The sequence below is a fragment of the Falco naumanni genome, chromosome 3 (assembly GCF_017639655.2).
Source record: "Falco naumanni isolate bFalNau1 chromosome 3, bFalNau1.pat, whole genome shotgun sequence".
In the NCBI taxonomy this organism is placed as follows: domain Eukaryota; kingdom Metazoa; phylum Chordata; class Aves; order Falconiformes; family Falconidae; genus Falco; species Falco naumanni.
Window position 1 is genome coordinate 22,050,130 of NC_054056.1, and position 20,703 is coordinate 22,070,832.

Consider the following 20,703-nt stretch of genomic DNA (forward strand, 5'->3'; position numbering starts at 1 on the left):
CCATGAAAGGGCACCCACATATGGTTCTCTCCCCTACATTTACTGAGCATTATAAAAATAAATAAATAAATGGTCAGAAACAACAAAAGTTGTCCTTCTCCATAAGGAGGAACTGCCAGGAGTTGAGTGTGGAGAAGGAATGCATCCTATGGGAAAGGAGTGACCCTCAGCCAGGAGAAGAAACTGAGAACCACCAGAGCAGACACGTGTCAGAACAGAGAGAGTAGAGGGTGAAGTAAGGAAAAAGAGGAATAAAGCCAGGCTACAAATAACATCAGGCTCACTAACAGAGCAGCAACAGAAACATGAAGTTCAAAGAAATAGTTTTGGTCATTTGCTTTTAGACAGACCCTCTTTCTTAACCAGCTCTATTCTACTGGCTAAAGGACACACACCATACCACATCAATTCTGGCATAGGATTAGTAAAATAGAAAGATGGCCACAACTGAACTGGAAAAGATCTTGTTGTCAGTTCTGTTGGCCAATACACACTAACTGGAAATATTCTGGGAACAGCTTTTTTTTTTTTTTTTTTTTTTTTTTGGCAACAGTAAAAAAAAAAAAAGCCAAAAAGCCAGTCTCATCACCAAGTGCAACACCAGCAGTCAGGAAGCGAAGACCTCGGAGGGGTGGGGGAGGCTTTGCTGTGCCCCCCACCACAGGCACACGGTTTCTGTTCCAGGTTACAGCCCCGGGACACTGTCAGCAACTCCAGCACCACAAGCAGAGACTTTATACCCAGCTGCTCCCTCCCCTCGACTTTCCTGAGCATGCTTACTAAGAACTATGTGCTTCTAACCAAAATGGATTTCAAACAGCCCATCCACAGTGTGCCACACTAAACAATCAACTGCATAAATAGCCACAATTGTTTACTGAAGGCAAAACCTACAAGAAACATGCCACAATATTTATTTATACTGGGCAATGACAGCTTTTCCAGTTTTCCAGTACAGGTTTTCCAGTTACTCTCAACACAACTTATACTTCTGCAGAAGTCAGGGGCAGAAGTTGCTACCATGTCATAGGAACACATTCTTCACAAGACGACTTCTGTACCAGGTTAATCAGTTTACCTTTTATGAAAATGTACAATGAAATAGCTAGTTTTAAGTATGTACCTGATAGCCTTATAACTGAAAGGGCCTGATTACATAAAATTTAAGATGGAGGAGGGGGAACAGCCTAACAATTCACATTTTTAGAAAAACAAATATCCAACTCCCCAGCTGACAATGACAACATCTGCCTTGAAAAGTAATATGGAAGCCCCTAAACAGCAGCAGTTCTGCTAAAAAAAAGTATTGATATCACTTGAAAGTTACAGCTAATTAAAAAAAATACACTGCACCTTACAAATCCATTCTAGAAAATACTCAAACTCAGCATGCTTCTTGCTCTAGAACACAAAATTACCTCTAGACTAGAAAGATGAAGTTTTTAAAAATAAATCATGCAATATTCATTGATAATTAAGTATCTTTTTAGGGAAACAACTTACTTGATTGAGTTTCTGAAGTGGTCCTCAGCAGGATTTTTTACAGTACAACTGTTCAGCAACCATAAGTCTGCTTCAGCAGAATTGTCTAGAAGACAGAAAGATACAAAACTGTGTTAAAAATTATCCAACCTGTCAACTTCTACTTTGTATCATATAAAAAAATTCCACATTATCAATAAGTTTACTATTTGCAAAATGATTTTCTATTCAACATTTAAAACAATTACATTCTTGGGAGGGATTTTTTGTTTGCTCATAGCTGCTGGTTTGTGTTTTAGAAAAAAAAAAAAGAACAAAACCACACACCAGCATTTCCATTATTTCACTCCCCGCCCCCCCCCCCCCCCCCCCCCCCCCCCCCCCCCAGGAAGAATGAACATGTATCTCATCTACCAGCTGAGATGCAACTAGGTTGCACATCACAGAACACAAAGTTAAGAAAAGTGGTCACTACTCCCAAAAACACCAAGTCCATGGAAAGATCTGGACTACACAAAGGCAAAAGATCACCAAAAATGCACAAAGGTGCTTTTTAAATATGTGGTCAACAAAAGCAGGTTTCATTAAGAAAAAAATCCCTGTGTCAGCTCTACTGTGAATTAGTACAACAAAAGAGACAAATCAGACTTTTTCGAACACTAATCTCTACTGAGGAGAAAAGTCAGAATAGCCGATTTGGAAAGAAACACGTGTATTTCTGGTTTAGATTATATCTTAGTTATGGTATAATTCAGCAATTTTCAGACAAAAGATATCCATGCAGCCAGTATCTGCCCCCATTCAGATAAGCAATAGTTTTCTTCGAAAACCAAACCCTTCTGTACGTCCACAACCTATTGATATCTAAATGCATTAACAGAACTGAATCCCAGAATTACCTGCGGAAGCACAGGTAACAAACTCTAATCCTGTAAAACATGACCCATTGTACAGAATTACTGGCATAGTTATTTTTGTAGCAGAGTAACAACTTCATTTTTTTAAAGAAAAGGATGGCGATAATACTCATATTATCAATATGATAATATTCAAGTGCTCTAGCATTCATCGGAATAGCTCTGTATCACTTTGGGTAAGAAAACGTGTGTCACTTGCCACTCTGCAGTATATCCCGAGTATCTAAGCACTGACTGAGGTATTGTTAAATAACATAAGCCAATGAACAATGAGTAGAGCTAAACCATCCTTTTTAGGATGCCTGATTTGAACTGACACCCTGCTAAAGCAGAAGAAAGCTTGCAAAGATTTAAGCATGTTTACATATGCACTCTGCACGAACGTATCCACACAGGTGCAAATATCCTTTTCCCCATACACATCATACTTATGGCTCTAAAGGCTAAAGTGAAAAATCTTTCCTTCTGTCTCACTGCTGTTCTCTCCAAAGAAACGATCTTTTACAATTAACTATCAGTCATTTAACCTAGGAAACAGGTAGAAACAAAACAGCACGTAAAAGAGCAACCAAAGGACATACATTAAATAAGAGAAAGCATGCAGAAGGTTTCTAATTTCTGTTGATAAGAGATCACACCGTTACCTTGGATCAAACACTGGCCTCTTTATGACAGGGAAAGGCTACAAAGTGTTGATCAAAAGTAACATTCAGACCTTTAGCTGTTTTAAACATAAAGCAAAGGTACCAAGACCTGACCCTGCCTTGACAGGCTGGGAAAGGGAAAGAGGACCGAGTTCAGTTTTACCCCCATGCAGAACTCCAAACAAAAACAGAATGAGCCAAAGAACCTCTCCTCCAACCCAGGCTGCATGAAAACAACCTTTTCAGACTAATGAACATCCTATTACTGTTAGATAATTATAGGTGAAAAAATTAATAGGAATTACATGCAGAAAAGCGAAGAAAGGTAGTGTCAAAACCAGAAAAAGGGTGAACTCTTGGCCCAGCCAAATTCACCAAGAATGAAAACAACCAGATTTTTTAAACGGTTTTCCAATAACACTACCGAAAACTGTATTTCTTACTCTTTTCAGCACCATAAACCGTTTATGAATTCAGCTCCGCACCCATAACACACCCATCTAGAATCACAGAGGGACTAAACAACAAGAGGCCGGCACTGTAAGCCAGACGGGAGCTGGAAATACGTTTAACAGCCAGGAGTGTCAGTAGCATCACACATCGCTGCAGAGCGTAACAATTTTCAAGAGACGTCTTTATTCAGAGGAGCGATGCCTCACTGCAGAGAGCACCAGCTCTGGGCTTGGCTTCAGTCCCTCCTTGCACTGCGGTCTCCATGCGGGAAAGAAAAGAGAACCTTGCCGTAACAGTACTTCTCCCCTAAAGCCAAAATAAAGCCCCTTTCTTCAAAACATCACTGGAAAAACTAACACGTTTCAGTTTAGAAAGACCTTACAGACTAACTCAATAGGAATCTTTTCCTACAGCAGTTTGGATTCCAGGCTATTAATATATTCTAGCTCCTTGATCAGGAGTCTGAGGGACAACAACTGCAGCACTTGCACATATTTAACCTGTAGGAAAAAAATCTCCCAAACACATTTAAATGGGTTCCTTCACAGGTTTCACCCCCTGCAGAACAGAGGGTGCAGAATAAAGGCTTCTGCAGAACAGGATCTTCTGAGCAGTTTTGGGAAAAGGAGTCTTATTAATGTATACGTCTAAAAATCATTTCAGAAAAATAGAGATGTAGCAGAGGCCTGTCCTCTGCTTACAGCAATCACAGAATCACAGACTGGTTGGGGTCAGAAGGGACCTCTGGAGATCATCCAGTCCAACCCCCTGCTCAAGCAGGGTCACCTGGAGCAGGTTGCACAGGAAAACATCCAGTCGGGTTTGAGTATCTCCAGAGATGGAGCCTCCACAGCCTCTCTGGGCAGCCTGTCCCAGTGCTCTGGCACCCTCAGGGTAAAGAAGTTCTTCCTCACCTTCAGGTAGAACTTCTTGTTTGTGCCCATTGCCCCTTGTCCTGTCACTGGGCACCACTGGAAAGAGCCCGGCCCCGTCCTCCTGGCACTCGCCCTGAAGATATTTGTAGGCATTGACAGGGTTCCCTCTTAGCCTCCTCTTCTCTAGGCTGAACAGCCCCAGCTCCCTCAGCCCTTCCCCCTCAGGGAGATGCTCCAGCCCCTCATCACCTTCACAACCTCCGCTGGACCCTCCCCAGTAGCTCCCTGTCTCCTGAACTGGGGCGCCCAGCACTGGACCCAGCACTCCAGATGTGCCTCACCAGGGCAGAGCAGAGGGGCAGCATCCCCTCCCTCGACCTGCTGGCCACGCTCCTCCTCACGCCCCCCAGGGTCCCACTGGCCCCTTGGCCACCAGGTCACGCTGCTGGCCCAGGGGCAACGTGCTGCCCCCCAGCCCTCCCAGGCCCTTCCCCGCAGAGCTGCCCCCCAGCAGGCCAGCCCAGCCCGTGCTGGTGCGTGGGGCTGTCCCTGCCCAGGGGCAGGACCCGACACTGGCTGTGGTTGGACTCCATGGGGCTCCTCTGCCGACCCCCCAGCCTTGCTCCGTATCATCAGCAAACGTGCTGATGGTACAGCCAGTCCCTTCACCCAACAGCATAGCACCACCTGCTATAATAGTATTATTTTACCATATTTAGTTGTTCTATTTCTGTATTTTTTAATCTTTTTTCTGATTAACTCTCTCTCATAGGTATATATCTACACACAATTTTTGATTATGTGTGCATATAAATAAACACACATTTATGAGTTCTATGTATTTACTAATTTCATACCACAACTCTTCAAAACCCTATCTGAGTTTTCCTAGTTTTTTACTGCGCTGTTCATATGTAAAAAAATTGCATGCAGTGGTGTAGATTCACCATGATCTACTCTATTTTCTCAAGCAAATTTCAGTTTAAAAATTTTAGTTAATTTAATTTTAAAAATTTATTAACCAACGGGGCATTTTTGTATCAGATTGCAGGAAAATATGCACATTTACAACACTGCAGGGGGCAACTTGCCAGTGGTAACGTTTTGCTTTCAGAGCTTTTGATGCACTTACACAGAACACGAGGCCTTGACGGACGTGCTGAAGCAAACACAGACCAGAACACCAGATCCGAGTTGGCATGTACAAACAAGATCTGCAGGCTTCATAATTACTGAATATTAAGCAACACCGGGTGTAAGGGTTCTTCATTCGGGGCAGGGGGATTGGAGAGACTAGCTATATGTGTGTATATATATATATACACGCCTATATCTATCTATGTGTATAGACCTATATTTACTCATATATATGTATCTACATATATTTAAAAAAAATAATCAGTGTTCTGACATGAGTAGTCGCTAGCATTCAATGCATGCCCAAAGAAAGAGTAAAATGGCCCTGACAAGTAAGTTGAGGCTGCTAAATACATGCCTGCACTGGCAGGGGCAGAGAGACCTGAGGTTTCTCTGTTTATACTCCAGGAAGGCTGACGTGAAGTATTTAGGTCTGGATGGAAAACAGCATACAAACGTAGCGCTGTACCTACTGCAGCAGCCCGTGTACCCTTCCTTGGAAGATCTCCACCTGCCACCTTTTCCAACCCCAGCCTCCACCCTGAAGGTCACTGTGAAGCTGGGATTCACTCATTCAGCAGGCTGATGCCCGTCATCCTCAGACACCTCCATTAGACTGTGAGGTTTTGGAGAAACCGCCAAAAATTCAGCGAAGAACAGAAGCTTGTGTTTGGGAGCTCTCACAGATCTGACTGAAGAAACTTTTACAGAAGGTTTTCCAGCAAGTCACACATGCTGTGACCGGCAAAGCGGAAGCAAGAGCCATAAGCGCACAGTGAACATCAATTACAGTAGTGAATATGAGATATAGATGCCCTTTCCTATACCCTGAAAACAAACTTCTCTAAGGGGATCTTCTCTCCAACTTGGTGGGTTTTTTTCCATAAATTCAGCCTATTGATACTTTTTAAATGACTGTATTTTGCTGCTGACCATTTTTTGGTGAGCTGCTTAAACAGCTTCCTGTACGTTAAGACACTTTTAGGAAAAAAAAAAAAAAAAGAAAAGTTATGTCAAATCAGCATTGTATTAAACACTCAAAAACACAACTCAAAACCATGGCCTTTTTGCATTGTGACATCTTTTCCATAAAAGAAAGGCTACACTGGAAGTAAACCACAAAGTCTATCATACTCTCTGCAAAACAACATAGAGTACAAAGAAACCTAAAGGTCATGGAAACTTCTGAACACTTAACTTAATTGGGAAGCTCTGGAAAACATGAATTGGCTGCATTATGCAACACTAAGAGGATAAAATGGCAAAAGTCTGAAACATCAGTATACCTACAGAGGAAAACTATTTACAATTCTTTTCTAACTAGCAGTTCTGGGTTTGTTATCATTTTAGAAATCGTAAATAGCAGAACTTCAGACAACTGTAGTAGTTGTCTGTAGTTGAAAATTAAACAATTGACTTGGGTTTACCCTGATGTTTCAACTTAAGTCTTTCTTCTCTTTCAATTCTTTTTCCAAAACTTTGTTTTCTCTGCCCCCCCCCCGCCCCCCAACCACATCTCCTTGAAAACTCAAAACACACATAGAGCACTGAAGTAGAAGAAACACAGATTGTGGAGTCCCAAAAGAACAGCCCTTTCATTCTGTCCTTCAGCACATCACTCCCTCTGCACCAAAACCGCCACCAATACGCTCAGCCACCACATGCTCGAAAACATGACTCAGAAGTTCCATGATGTCCTTTTAATTCCTGTGCGTCCATCCATGTCACTTCTGTCTGATCATAGAGGGTTCTCTCATGGTCTTTGGTTCCAGCCCTCCTTATCCTGCTCTGAAGCTCCCTGCAAGTCTTCCTTCTCACCCCTTCCCATCCCCCTTTACTCCTAACTCTCGCACAGCAGATACACCTCCCATTTCTGTCTTCACGTGCTGTATTCTATCCTCCGCTACCAGCTATGGGCCTCCCCATTAACACTTAGTCCTGTGCATTTTTACTTCCAAAACAGCCCTGCCCCCTCCTCTCGACCCCCTGCTTGGCATTTTATGCTCTGGAGCCAGAGCCAGGACCACCCAAGCCATGTACCTGGAGCACATGCTCACAACTGCACTCCATGTCAACCATCTCCCCCCAAGAGACACACAAATGCGAGCACAAGGACATCTCCCAGCCAATTAAAAAGTCATGCAGCATCCTGACTGGAACGAAGTTACCAAACTTCTAATTTTCTTTCAATATCCCTGTGTCACAGGAACCCACTCAGACGCCCTGGGTTACTGATATTAGGTGCTGGTTAATGGTTTCTCAAGCCACTGAGCATCGAGGGACCTCAGCAAGTATTGGGAAAGAATCTCTTCCATAAATATTAGTTCAGAAACGCTGTGAGTCACTAGTGCAGAAGGAAGGTACATCTTCCTACAGGGACATCCAGTTTGGCTGTTTCTAGACAATAGGCTTCACTTGGCAGAGGAAAAACATACAACAAGGTCAAGAAGAACAGGAGAAGGCATTTTTTTTTTCCTTTCTAGACCTTTCCTTGGCGCATTTACGTTCCCATTTGCTAGTTCTCAATATTTCATTTCATATGTAGTTAACTTCTCATAGAACAAGTCTTACAGAAAAGATTCCAAACAAATAAGCACTTTCACTTTGTCTGCTCCCTCCACAATAACTACAAATCAAAACCACAAGTTATCATGAACTTCCAGATGGCATTTCTTTGAAATCTCAGAGCCACATTATCAGCTCCCACAGCCGAAGCCGTACCATATATTTACCGACGATACAAACCACACAAATGCATGCTGAAGTACTAACTTCGCAGACTGTAAATGTCCTTCAGAACAGTCTCTTATCAGCAGTATTTGGATGCAAAACATAAAAGGGTCAACTTGATTGCAACATGCCTTCTGTTTTGTCATTGAATTTCTGAGATACTCTGGTCATAAAATTATTTTATCCACAATTAATGAAACTACAACTTGGTTCACCCTGTGTACCTTGTTATTTCAAGCTCCACCAGGAAAGACAGGCTGCAGGTAATACAGGCAGGTCTTCATTAAAAAAATAATTCTCCCATCATGCCCCTTGCCCTAATTTAAACTGCTAAAATGCAAAGTTGCTATTTTTATTCTTCATTAACATTTCCTTGACTGAGCTAATTATGCAAGTAAGCTTTCCCATTTTCTTCTGTTCTCTCCCGTTTTCAAGAAATTGAGTATTTTTTTTGTAAATTCATTCCCGAGTCATAGACATCTCAACAGCAGCTACTGCTGGACTACAGACAGGGTTTACAAAGCCTTCCAGGGCAGGATGCCATGTCCACTGTCAAAGAACATTTCTCTTTATTCAGAACCAAAACACAGGTGCACAGGAACTGTCTACTGAAGACATCAAATGTGTAGGAACCGAGCATGCTTGAAGACGCAAGATCCAGCTAGCTCAGCTAAGGGGAAGGGGGCGGGGGGGAGGGGAGAAACAGAAAAAAACCAAAACCCCATTATACACTGTTTACTGGATGTAAAATACTACCTGTTAAATTCTTACCTCTCTCCATCTCAGTATGATAGACAAAATTCATACATGCTCTCAGGTCTGTCTGTGCTGCTTCTAAAAAAACCTGTTCTATTCCCAGTCACCTCTGAAAGACCATCCCCAAATAAGAAGTGTACTGCAACACACCTCTCTCCTTTCAGCTGCTTAGATGGTAGCGTGCAGCTACTGGGACAAACTACTGAACTACCAGCTGGTGTCCCATGCCTTCTACCCATGGCCAAGAACCTTGCCTTACTGCTCCCTCCAAGCTCCTTCAGCGTATACTGAGTTTGTGGCTGGAGTTAGCCAAGGCCAGCAGAACAGCTTATGGGCTCTGATGCTGTCACTAAAATTAAGGGCAACTTTGAGGTTTCTCAGAAGAAACCTTTTAACTAGAACCTAGAACTTGAAAAAAATACAATAGCTGAACATGTAAACTAACATTATTTTGTCTATACTAATTATAAATACCTTATTCTGTATTACAGAACATGCGCATTAACATAACCCTTCAGCACAGGTGTACTGAACAGGACATAGTGCAGAAAAGACACATGAAAGGACAAGTTTTGCTTCAAAACATCAAATGGTAAATTTACCTTCTGCTGTGTGACCATCAGTAGCACATCGTCATATTTCCATCAGGATTTTCAAGCGAGCAATCCATTCTCTAAATAGCATCGCTGCTCCAGACACAGCGCAGGCTGCAGCCTGGGTTCTGGATGATCCTTGGAGTAAGCCACCTTTCTCTCCTGCTTTCTAAACACTTGTGTCAGACTTCCAGGCTACTCCAACTGTACTACTGCAGCCCAGGCTCTGCGCTGTAGCACCCAGATGCACAGAGGTGGATGAAGAGGCTTCAGCCTTTCCACCCTTAGCCATGCCTAAACTGCACAAAGTCACAAACAGGAAAATTAAGTATATTTCGAACATTTATCTTGTAACATGTGAAGAGCCCAGTTAGATTGTAGTGTTCATTTCAACTCCTTCTGCAACATCCAGCTGATTTTTCTGCCTCTTTACCCAGCACAGGCAACAGGCATTGACAGCTACCTTGCCATTTTGTTCATCTTCTCTAACTCACTAAATTTTCCATGTGTTAAGGCACCTAAGGATACTTGAGGTTGTAAAAAGATTTAGGTTTAAAAAAGGCCAAGCCTAGAAATGTTTCTTTTTGAAGAGTAGCAAGTAATTACATTTTAAAATTACATTACCCAAGGGGCGTTTCAGGAACTGCCTTTCAGTTCCTTCCCCATCTGAACGTTAATTTTCCCAAGCCCACAGCCACCACCACATCTGCAGCCATCGAGCATCTCTTACTTCTTCCAGTCAAGAAAGGGGCAGGTCATTTCCACACTTCATCTGCTTAGTATCTTTGTTGATCAGAACCAAATAGAGAGTGCAGTTAATCCATTTTCAACTCTGGGTATAGCGCTGCATGGCATTAACATTTGCATTTTATTCTGCATTCAACAGTTCCACTTGTCTTGTCCAACAGCTCCCAGAGACATCCGAAAGGAAAGATATCCCGTTTATGAGCACAAATCCTTCACTACATTCTAAGCAAAGCTTCTTCCAACATGACATGGGCTTACAGGCTACCTTTTTTCATGGCTCTTTGATATCAAATAGTCAAAGATCTCTCTGCCCGTGGTGTTATATGCCAAAAGTGGAAAAGACAGCCTGAATTTTATCTCATTCCTTCAAAATAAAGACTTTGCTACTTTAAGTAGATCTCACAACCATTCCTTGAACAAAACAAGACCTTAAAACAAGACAGGAGAAATCTCTTTGCTAGCGAAGAGGAGTGCTGGCAGAAAACTTAAGGGTAGCCAGGGTCCGTTCCGCACAGTACCACCCAGTGCAGGCACCCAGACTAAACTGGGCAGCAGCAGACGCAGGTGCCATAGCATGGTGCTCTACGGTGGGCACTTTGTCTTGCTCTTGAGCGCAAGTGTAGCCTCGATGACTTCCCAGAGTCAACAGCTCCTTTCACTTCACTCTAAGACTTAACCTTCAGTGTAAATAATTTCAATATGAAGAGCAGTAATGAGTGATTTATCAGTCTCACAGGGAAAGTCCCACTACAGTAGAAACAAGGTCAAGCAGCCTGTTTTAGCCAGGCTGCACTACGACGACATACAAATAACTCCAACGACTCATTCTGATGATTAACATGGATAGAATTTGTTTTGTTGACAGAATTTGGAAAAATCCCAGAAACTTCTCCTCCTTCTAAGTCTTAAGCCTGCTTGACCTTCCAGAAATAGCACACACAGTATGATTCAGTGCTTTTTTGTCTTTGTACTCCCTACATACAGCCTCATACGCAAAACACAGAAGTTATTCAAATGAGCAAATACAGACTGATTGCTTCTATCTTAGTCACTCACAGTCCAAAGTCAACCATCAACAAAAGAAGCTTTGCACAATACGGTGCAACTACAGTTGCAAAACACATTACAAACATTAACTGGTTTACCTTCAACACCCACATATTAAATGTGCACGCAGTCCCACACCAGCTCCTTTTCATCTTATAGATGTAGACAAGTCATTTCCGAGTTTTTATAACTTGATCAAGCCACAGGGAATATCAACGCAAATCAGCCAAATCTTAGCCAAGCTGCCCCTAAACACGAAGCCATGGCCTAGATTCTCATCCACAAGCTATTTCAGCCTACATCATTTACAGGATGGATCAGTGATATCCAATAATTTTTTTAAAACAATTTCTAAGGCATCCCCAAAACCCAGCCCTTCTGTAACTTGGGTAGCGTAGCAAGTCAACAGAAAACACTGAACAGCAGATCAAATTGAGGCTTTTCTATGGGATAAGGTTAAAAAAAAAACCCAAACCCAAAAACCCAAACCAAAACCAGATTACAATTCTAACTCTCCATGAGTGCTCAAACACAGCTCTTGCAGATGTGTTACCAACCGTCTTAGAGCATTTACTGACATTGAACTACCACCTTGGGAGGATGACAGCTGATGTGTGAGCTCCAGAAGAACCTCTAGCTTTCACAGGGCTCACTGAAAAACAACTGCATTCCCATTATTGGTCCAACGCTTTAGAATTCTCCCCTTGACCTGTAGTCTCAGAAGAAAGCTTACTTGGTAAAAGTGATTAAGAGGATTTGATTGTGTTTTACAGATCAGTTTCTAAACAACTGGTAAAATTTAAGTGAAACTGATGATGTTGAGACCTGCAAGACACAAAATGCAAGTCAGAAATATTATTTAAACTATTGATCTGGAAATATCACATACTGTGACTTTTTTAAGGTATGCAAAAACGCTGTAGTCAAGCATAAGCAGCTAGTTTCATATGCTGACCGCAAAGCCAAAAGTGAACAAAAAATGAAAATTTTATGGGTTTTCTGTATATGTCATATGATGCCATATGAATTTGCTGTAAACAGTAATAAATATTTCAGAATCAATAAAGATTGACTGGAATCTGCCCCAGGAAGATCATTTTAATCTCCCCTTAGGTGTAACGTTCAGACAAGCCTCACTTAAATGCTTCTATTTGCAAAGCTAATGAAATGTTAACTGCTCTCCCCCACTAGGTCTTGAGGGGAAAAAGAAGAAAACATAAACTGAGAGTTGCTTCAGTCCTATCATGCACCCAGGTAACCACCTGCTGGGCCAGGCACAGCACCAAGAAACCAAATGCCTTTATAAAATGCAACGGCATCACTTGAATCACCTACTCGGTGAAGCCTCTCGCGCTTCTGGCCCCTGCTGCAAGGCGCGAGGACATACGAAAAAAGGAAGCTCAAAGCAGCGAAGCAGAAGATCCTCAAGTACAGGAAAATTCCCAGACAAATAAAGAAGGATCTTTGCTTCATTTCAAACATAATATAAGATAGATCTTAGGTAATTAAATACCTTAAATGAGACCATAAATGCATAATGTTAACCCGGACAGCAGCTTTACTCCACCAATTTCTTACTTTTCTGCCTATGCTGTACAAGTTGGCCCATGGCACTGAACATCCTCACTTCCCTAACTTCCTAATGTCCATTCGTTTTCACAAGAGCCAGGATTAGGGTTTTGCTATAGTCTGCAAATTAAAGCTAAATTTTATTCCTGTATCTGTTTCACAATCTTTTTTTCTCTAAATTCTGTCTGCATTAAGTTGTACCTAGAAGCCATTTATTGATTTCAAATGCGTTGCTTCCACTTATTTCTCCTGATACCTAACGCCACAGGGAATATGGATTTAGGTTCCATCTATCATTTTTAAAAGAATTTAAAATATATAACCTATTTGAGCCAGATATGTCCAAACACTTATTAAATTGTAGCTTCCGGCTATTTATTGACTCTCTCAGAACTACCTTCACACCTCATCTATTTGCTACTTTATCAGTTTTTCTGAAAAGCAGGAGATATGGGCTTAAGGTACCATCCCCCAGCAGCCAGATAAGCCTTTGCTGTGGTTAATCCTCAGCCATCATCCCCAGTTCAGATTATCAGCAGAATTTAATGCTCGTGAAAGCTCCCGAGTGAGCACAGCAGAAATTGAAGTTCACTCTACACGCACAACCACCAGACGCAGCGATGGGCAGTGCCAGCTCCTTCACAACATCCCACCAACAGGTTCTGATTGTGCTTCACCTACAAACCTCCAGGGCAAAGTGGCAGCTCTGCTCCTCCGTCTGTTTATTCAGAACGGTAAGGAAGTCTACTCATGGGAGAAGAGAAGAGCAAAGCTTCACTGGGAAAGAAAAACAAAGATGGAGCACAGGCAGATGTGCAAACACACATCCCAGCCCCACCTGCCCTGACTCATTCTGCACAGACACACCAGCCCGTGCAGCTGCTACACAGCAGTTACATGCCCCCCCCCCGCAGGCTCCCTACCCATCCAGACCATTTCTCCAGCACTTCACTTGCCCATGCAACTATCACACAACATCTGACTAAATGAGCAGGTGAGGACAGAAGTAAAACGAGACACGGATCACCCAAAGCAGTCCCTTAAAGGAGTTGAATATTTCTGTACCAATACAGAGATACCTATTACAGCCTCACACATGATCTCTCTATCCTGTCTCTTCCCTCAAAAATCAAAATCTTGATTGCAGGTTTAATTAATGTTCTTGTTAGAGAGCCAGTTTTGTTATGTTCCTGTCACTTGCACACAAAAAACAAACAGGAGATATTCTTACAGCACTAATAAGGCTGCATACAATAAGGCAAGCCTATTCTGAAACTTTCAACGGCATTTACAAGTGCCAAAAGCTCAAGCATATCAGCTGTGAATCGGGAATTGTGACTCTACAGCCCCAGAGTGGTCCAAGTCCATCAAGCACAAACCAGTCGCACACTAGTTTGAGGCACCGTGAATGTATTATTTGATGGAGCAGCAGCTCCCAAAGAGGAGATCATTTCAACAACAGAGAGAAAGTGAGAGAAGGTGGGTGGGTGTGAGGATCCATTTTCTCATCTTATTTGGAAGCAACACCTCAAGATCTCAAGCCCTGTCACAAGAAGCGATGTCGCTGTACTGCAGCGGAGCGAGCCGCACCGTCAGAGCACACAGTGCTGTCTAGCAGTTCCCCGTTTCCTTCAAGGACAAAGCAGGAGATCTGCTGGAAGAGCTCCGCTCGCCAATGGCACAAGGAGTCAGTGGTTTTTGGGTTGTCTTCTCCTCCCATGCCCCAGGCTCTGCACTGGGAGTGCCCTTCTCTTGGCTGGGTTTACCTTCATCTTTCCTAACCTTGAGGGTGAGGTAAGGGGGAACAACAGAGAACCCACATTTCACTGCACAGCTCAAAGTACCCAAGATATTTCAGAAGCCATTTTCACCTTTCTGTTTTCAACAGATTGGAGATACTTCACCTTCTCTCTTTCAAGACTTTAGGACCTGCAGTTATCAAGAATTTATTTTACATTTTATGTTGTGAGAGGAATCTTTATGCAAATTCCACTTTTTCCATGTTGATGGCTGAAGTTTAATCTGGTATCTCCCACGATTACTATCTTCCTTTGTATATTTTTATCTTATGACTTCAATGTCTTTACAGCTGTTTTCATTTAGCACATGATCTCTAATTTACCTTTTCTTTGCTTTCAAAGATGAATTTTTAAAATAGCATATCAAGTTCCTACCAGTCACACAACCCACCCCAGTCTGGCACATTATCCACTCAACTGCTTGATACTGACATTATTTTTTTAGAAAGCTTTTGGTGAACCCTAGTGGTAAGCCTTAAACCAAAAAAAGCACCAAAACCCAAAAGCAGACAAATTTATTTTTTAAAAAATAGTTTTAATATATGAAAGTAAAAATTATTACGGGCATAAGCATTTTGCTAAAGGGTAACTAGTACTTGCAGTAGAAGACATAAGCTGTTCCTGTTACCACACCTTCGGTCTTTTCAATGTTTCCGAAGAGCAAAGCCTAACAGAAATGATAAAGCATGGCTAGATATAAAGGGAAGCAGTACAGTGGCAACAGAGGACTCCAGGAGGTCGACGGCACATGGAAAGCCTAGACAACCTACCTTCAATTCATAAAGCTACATGGTATTGGTTTGAAACTCGTCTTTATTTATTCCAACTGGCCTTGAAACAATAGCCCTAACAAAACAGTACAGCATACAAGTGCATCAACAGACCTCTCCAGGTAAGGGGTGGGGGGAACCTACAAAAAATCATCTGTGGGTGGCACCTTGTCAGGATGTGTCCGGCAAGGGAGAGAAATACAGATATTGGCTCCGCTTTGGGGCCATCAGCACAGCTTCAGTCAGGATCTGCCTAAATTGCAGCAGGGCTGGTAATTCCACCCATCAGCACAGCACGGGTCGCGCAGCCCAGCCCCAGCTGCGGACCCCACAGACCCGTGGGCACAGGCAGAGCAGTCAGCTCCCCAGCTCTGGAAGTGCCTCATCCACCATCCCAGACTCATCCTCACATTCGACCCCTTTAAAGCACAGAAGTTACCCGCCACAAAGCGCTCAGCCCCTTGCATTTAACTCAAGGTCCTGCTCTAAGCTCTTCCAACTAAAATTAAACTCAGATGAAAGTGTTTACTACTGTTGTACTTGGAAAACCATGAAAACAAAGCTGCCATGAGACAACAGCATTAAGTCCACATCTCCACCTCGTTCTCTTCCTCAGGCACATCAGCCCTCTGCCAGCAGCTCTTTAAAGCTCTGCCAACACAGGTACTTAGCCACCAAGGCAGCAATTTAGATTTAAGTTAAGCTCTATATGCATAAGTTCTATACGGCTAAGCTCCTTTATAACGTTTAGTATATATGGGAATATATATGGCACCCTGCCTACCACTCAAATGGGTAAGAAAGTCTTCTCTTACTGAAAATAAATTATTACTATGAAGTTACAAGTACTTCAAATATAAAGCATCTTCTGGCTGTGGGGGGTGAAATGGCTGTGGCGTTACTTTCTTTTAAACTTAAGTGCAGAGAATAAAATTACATACTTGATGTGAAAAAAATTAAATGTCTTCTAAATGCCTGCGATAAGAAACCTCACAACACCCTCTATTTTGATTTAACTCAGAGGCATAAGAATACTGCTACGTGAAAAACCTTTACAATTACCATAGCACTGCATCTGACAGCACGTACTCCGGGAAACACGGCGATGCTTTCAGATAGACTTAGGTGAGAGAACACTGCTCCTCTCCCAGCTGAGAATTTGCAGGGGCCAGAGTGAACTACATGCAGTGTATGGACAACTGACATGGAAAAAATGTGTCCAATGGTAGTTTAAAATGTTAACCACAGTTTGGCATCAAGAGATGTTTAGAGTAATTTTGGTAATTTATCTCACAAACCAACCAACCACTGTAAGCACTGACCTCCACAGTTAAAATCTATGCTATAAGGGAGGGAGAGGGTATATATGTGTAGCAGTACTGGGGAAGAAGCAACTGTAATGGAAAGGAAACAAAAGCAGTGTACAGGCTAACAGAAAATTCAGGAAATAAAAATCACTAAAAGCACTACCACCCCAGGACAATTTCCAACTGTACTTCTTCCTGTTTGAAAAGAGCAGTATTTGTTACATCCTGGATTTAATCTGTCAGTGTTTCTTGTTAAAGATAACAGGCCTTTTAGCGCACACACACAAAAAAAAAAAAAAAAAAAAAGTAAAATTCATTTGGAATACCCTAGTTTCCACCAAGCATGGATTAAAAATTATAAAAAAATATATATATTCAAATTCCTGTTATTAGTATATCCACAAAATAGACACCACAGCACTTTGTTTGTTACAGGCTTTTAGTAGCCATTAATCATCACTGGGCTTTGCAAACACATGCGATGTATTTTCCATTAATCATCTGGCACTTCACACACAGCGCTGGAAGTGGCTTTGAACAGATGTATTTTGCCAGAGCTCCCTGGCTACAAAACAGGGAGCATCCCCTTCACCGCAGAGGCTCCTGCACTCCCCACCCCAAAGCTCCTTTATCAGGTCCCCCGCCGGGATCCCAGGTGCCTGCAGGGTCCAGTCCCCCCTGCCCCCCCACCCTGCCAGGGTCCCCGCGTCTCCCAGAGAGAAAATCCCACTTCCAGCTCTGGCAGCATCAGCAGACTGAGAACTTCTAACCCAACCCAAGCTCCATGCCCGCAAAGCAGACCTTGGGAGCCCGGGGCTAAGCCCCGGCCATCTGCAGCGCTGAGAAGCCCCAGTGACTTCGCTGAGATGCCCCGGTGACTTCGGTTCTCCCAGGCTCTGCAGCTGGCTCCCTGCCCTGCCTGCATCCCGGCCAAGCCAGTAGAGCCACCGCCTGCCCACGAGCCCACAGTCCTGCACAGCCTGGGACCACCCTGCTGCCGAGCGGGGGGCTGGGGAACCCCATCGGGACGGTGAGAGCAATTCCCAGTGTTACACCAAAGCTGCCAGTAACCCCTTATTTCAGACTCACCCCATAGCGCCATTTTCTGAACAACGCTGTCCTAAATTCTGCTTTACTTGCAGGGCGGGGAAAAAAGAAAAAAAAAAACGAAACAAAACACAAAACACACACACATTGAAAACTGGACCCAAGTATATCCAAACCAATTAGGATTTTTCTTTTACCTTTCTTACAAGCAGGGAATGATCTACAGCAGGTCCATTTTCACAGCACCACAAGTCCTCTCTTTAGTGAATTGCTATGTTTTGGTTTAAAAGGAACAGAATTTTATTTGTATTCCTCATGGTGAGCCATGTTCCTTTGTCACATTCTGCATCGTCCCTAAATTCTCGACCGGTACAGGATCACCAAAATAATTACTACAGTTGCTGTGTTTGATTTTTAACTGCACACACAGTCCAAACTCCCCAACAAATGTGATTACTTACACACATCAAGCACAATTAAATCCTCGGACCAAAGTAAACACTCAAGATAACAGGCATAATTTCCTGCAAAATGTCCCACACAAAAGCACATTACCCGCAGGTTAGCCCATGTTACAAAGCAGAAACAAGATCATTCCACAGCAGACAGATTGAAGAAATAAGTTTTTTTGAGCGCTGAAAAAAACAACTCAAAAATCAAATGTTTCCAGGTCCTAATAAAGTCAAGATTCTGACACCATTCTCAATTTTCGCTGAGGAACCTGAGGTCCAGCATTACACTTACTTTCAAAAGCAATATTCAGCACTTAATACAAATAAAATATTAAACCCTGTTCAAAACCTTGAGCGGCTTCCTCTCCTCCTGTTCCCCACTTCCTTCTTACAGCGTAATATATACTTCACTTTTTTTTGCCTTAAAAATACAAATTAATATTAAACACAGAGCCTTGCTAGGTGTCATGAAATAAACAGCTGACTGGCTTTTCTTCGCTTTCTGACACACAGCGTTTTTTGAAGTCTTATCAGTAATTACTACAGATGCGCTGCTTCTGCATTTTTAAACATTATTTCTAGACACTTAATGGCTAATCAAAAGATTTCGCTGTTTGAGGAAGTTTATGGCAGGCCTCTGTTCTCTCAGGCAGACCGTAACTTCAAGAAACTCTCGCAAGGCTCAAACTTCTCAAAAAGTTAAGGCGTGCACTAAAACGGTGCAGGTCTTTCATCATTATGCTCAGAATGAAGATATAATTAAGCGTGGGCAGTCACTGTGTGTCAAAAATACATCAAAGGTGACACCAACAGCTTCTGAATTTTCACAGGGCCTCCGAGAATCGGAAGGAAGACGACTCGGCTGACAGCAGTGGTTAGGAAGCACACAATAAACCACAGGAGGGTACGCTTCCTCCAACCTACTGTTATCTGCGATACAAAAAGCATGACTGGAATACACGAAGAGGCATCCTTACTGACTGAGCCATTGGCAACGGATGATCCGTGCAAGAGAGGCAAGTGATAGAATTTTATCCCTTACATCCATTTACTACAGCAAGTAAAAGCCGAGCGTAGCGTCTCCCTCCCACCACCACACAAGTCTTCGCCAAAGCCGAGTATTTCCTAGGGAAGTGAAACCCCTAAAATCTCCGTCAATGCAGATATTCCGTACGTAACACCCTCCACCCATGTTCAGTCTCAACATACACATTTAAGTGGTCACTACTGTAGCACAGAAGCTGATTTGTTCTGCACTACTACAATGACCACCTCAGACAGGAAAATTATTATGCCTCTTCCAAGCACATACATATTGAACACCAATGCCTTTGAAAAACCAGTGAATTGTTCCTTTAAAAAGTCACTATTCATGAATGTTTACTACTTCATTTTAATACTACATGGCAAACATTATGCTACCGAAGTCTTCCAGTTCCTTGTGCATCCAATGTCTCTTTACCGCGCAGGAAAATATTAATGGAATTTTAGTAGTAGAAGTAAAACTAGCCAGCAATGATTTGATATGTTTTCCCCAATATGGAAAAAAAATAATGCTAATATAAATACAAATACTCAACATATGTCAGTCTAAAGGTAAGCCTCCAATAGGAGCTGTAAGGTTGTTTTGGTTTGCGTTTGCTTTTTTTAATCCCCTGAAAGAAACATTTAAAAGAAAAGTTCCTGAGGAAGCCCTTAAATCCTTCCCAATTTTTATGCGTGTGTTGCCACAACAGAGCCAGTCATTAGCCAAAGTACTGCCTTCAGTTTGTTTTGTATTATTTTCCAATGCATTAAATAATGTAAAAAGATTGAGAATACATGCATCTTCTATTTTTTGGTACACTGCTTTTGCTGAAAGTATATCCACACACGCAGCATCAAGTTCAGCGTTCCCAGCCTCGCAACACAAAGCACTACCGTACGCGTCTTGCAGCGCTACACCACAAATACCTGGGCAACTAGAGCAGTCTTGCAAGAAATGTCTTCTTGCTGCGGTTAAGAACGAATGATGAAAAATTCAAAGTGGTAGCATTTAAATCATAAAAGACTGGCAGTGAGTTTGACCTAAGGAATAAATAAATGTCTTTGCAAAAAATAGTCCTGCCATCGAGGGTACAGTGTGAGGCACAGAAAGGTCTGCAAGCAAACAGAAAAGTAACTCTTTGCACACCAGACCTCTTAAGAAATTGAATAAACACAAGCTAATATAAAGCATATGGGTTTCACAAATCTAAGTACCACCATACTAGGGGGAATATTACATGGCAGAATAGTAAGATACAGATTACTAAAAATATACAGTAGCACAGAATTTGCAGGAATCCCCTTGGCAAGAAAGTTTCTGAGAAATCTTTAAGACCTAAGGACTCCTAGCA

The 20,703-nt window shown here is 42.4% G+C and overlaps 1 protein-coding gene across 1 annotated transcript in view; it reads right to left on the minus strand.

Annotated features, from left to right (window-relative positions):
* CDKAL1 (CDK5 regulatory subunit associated protein 1 like 1) overlaps window positions 1–20,703 on the minus strand; it is a 426,010-nt gene that overhangs the window by 352,746 nt on the left and 52,561 nt on the right. Inside the window, 1 exon segment of the mRNA XM_040588803.1 lies at window positions 1,504–1,588. Coding sequence (XP_040444737.1) covers window positions 1,504–1,588 — 85 coding nt within the window.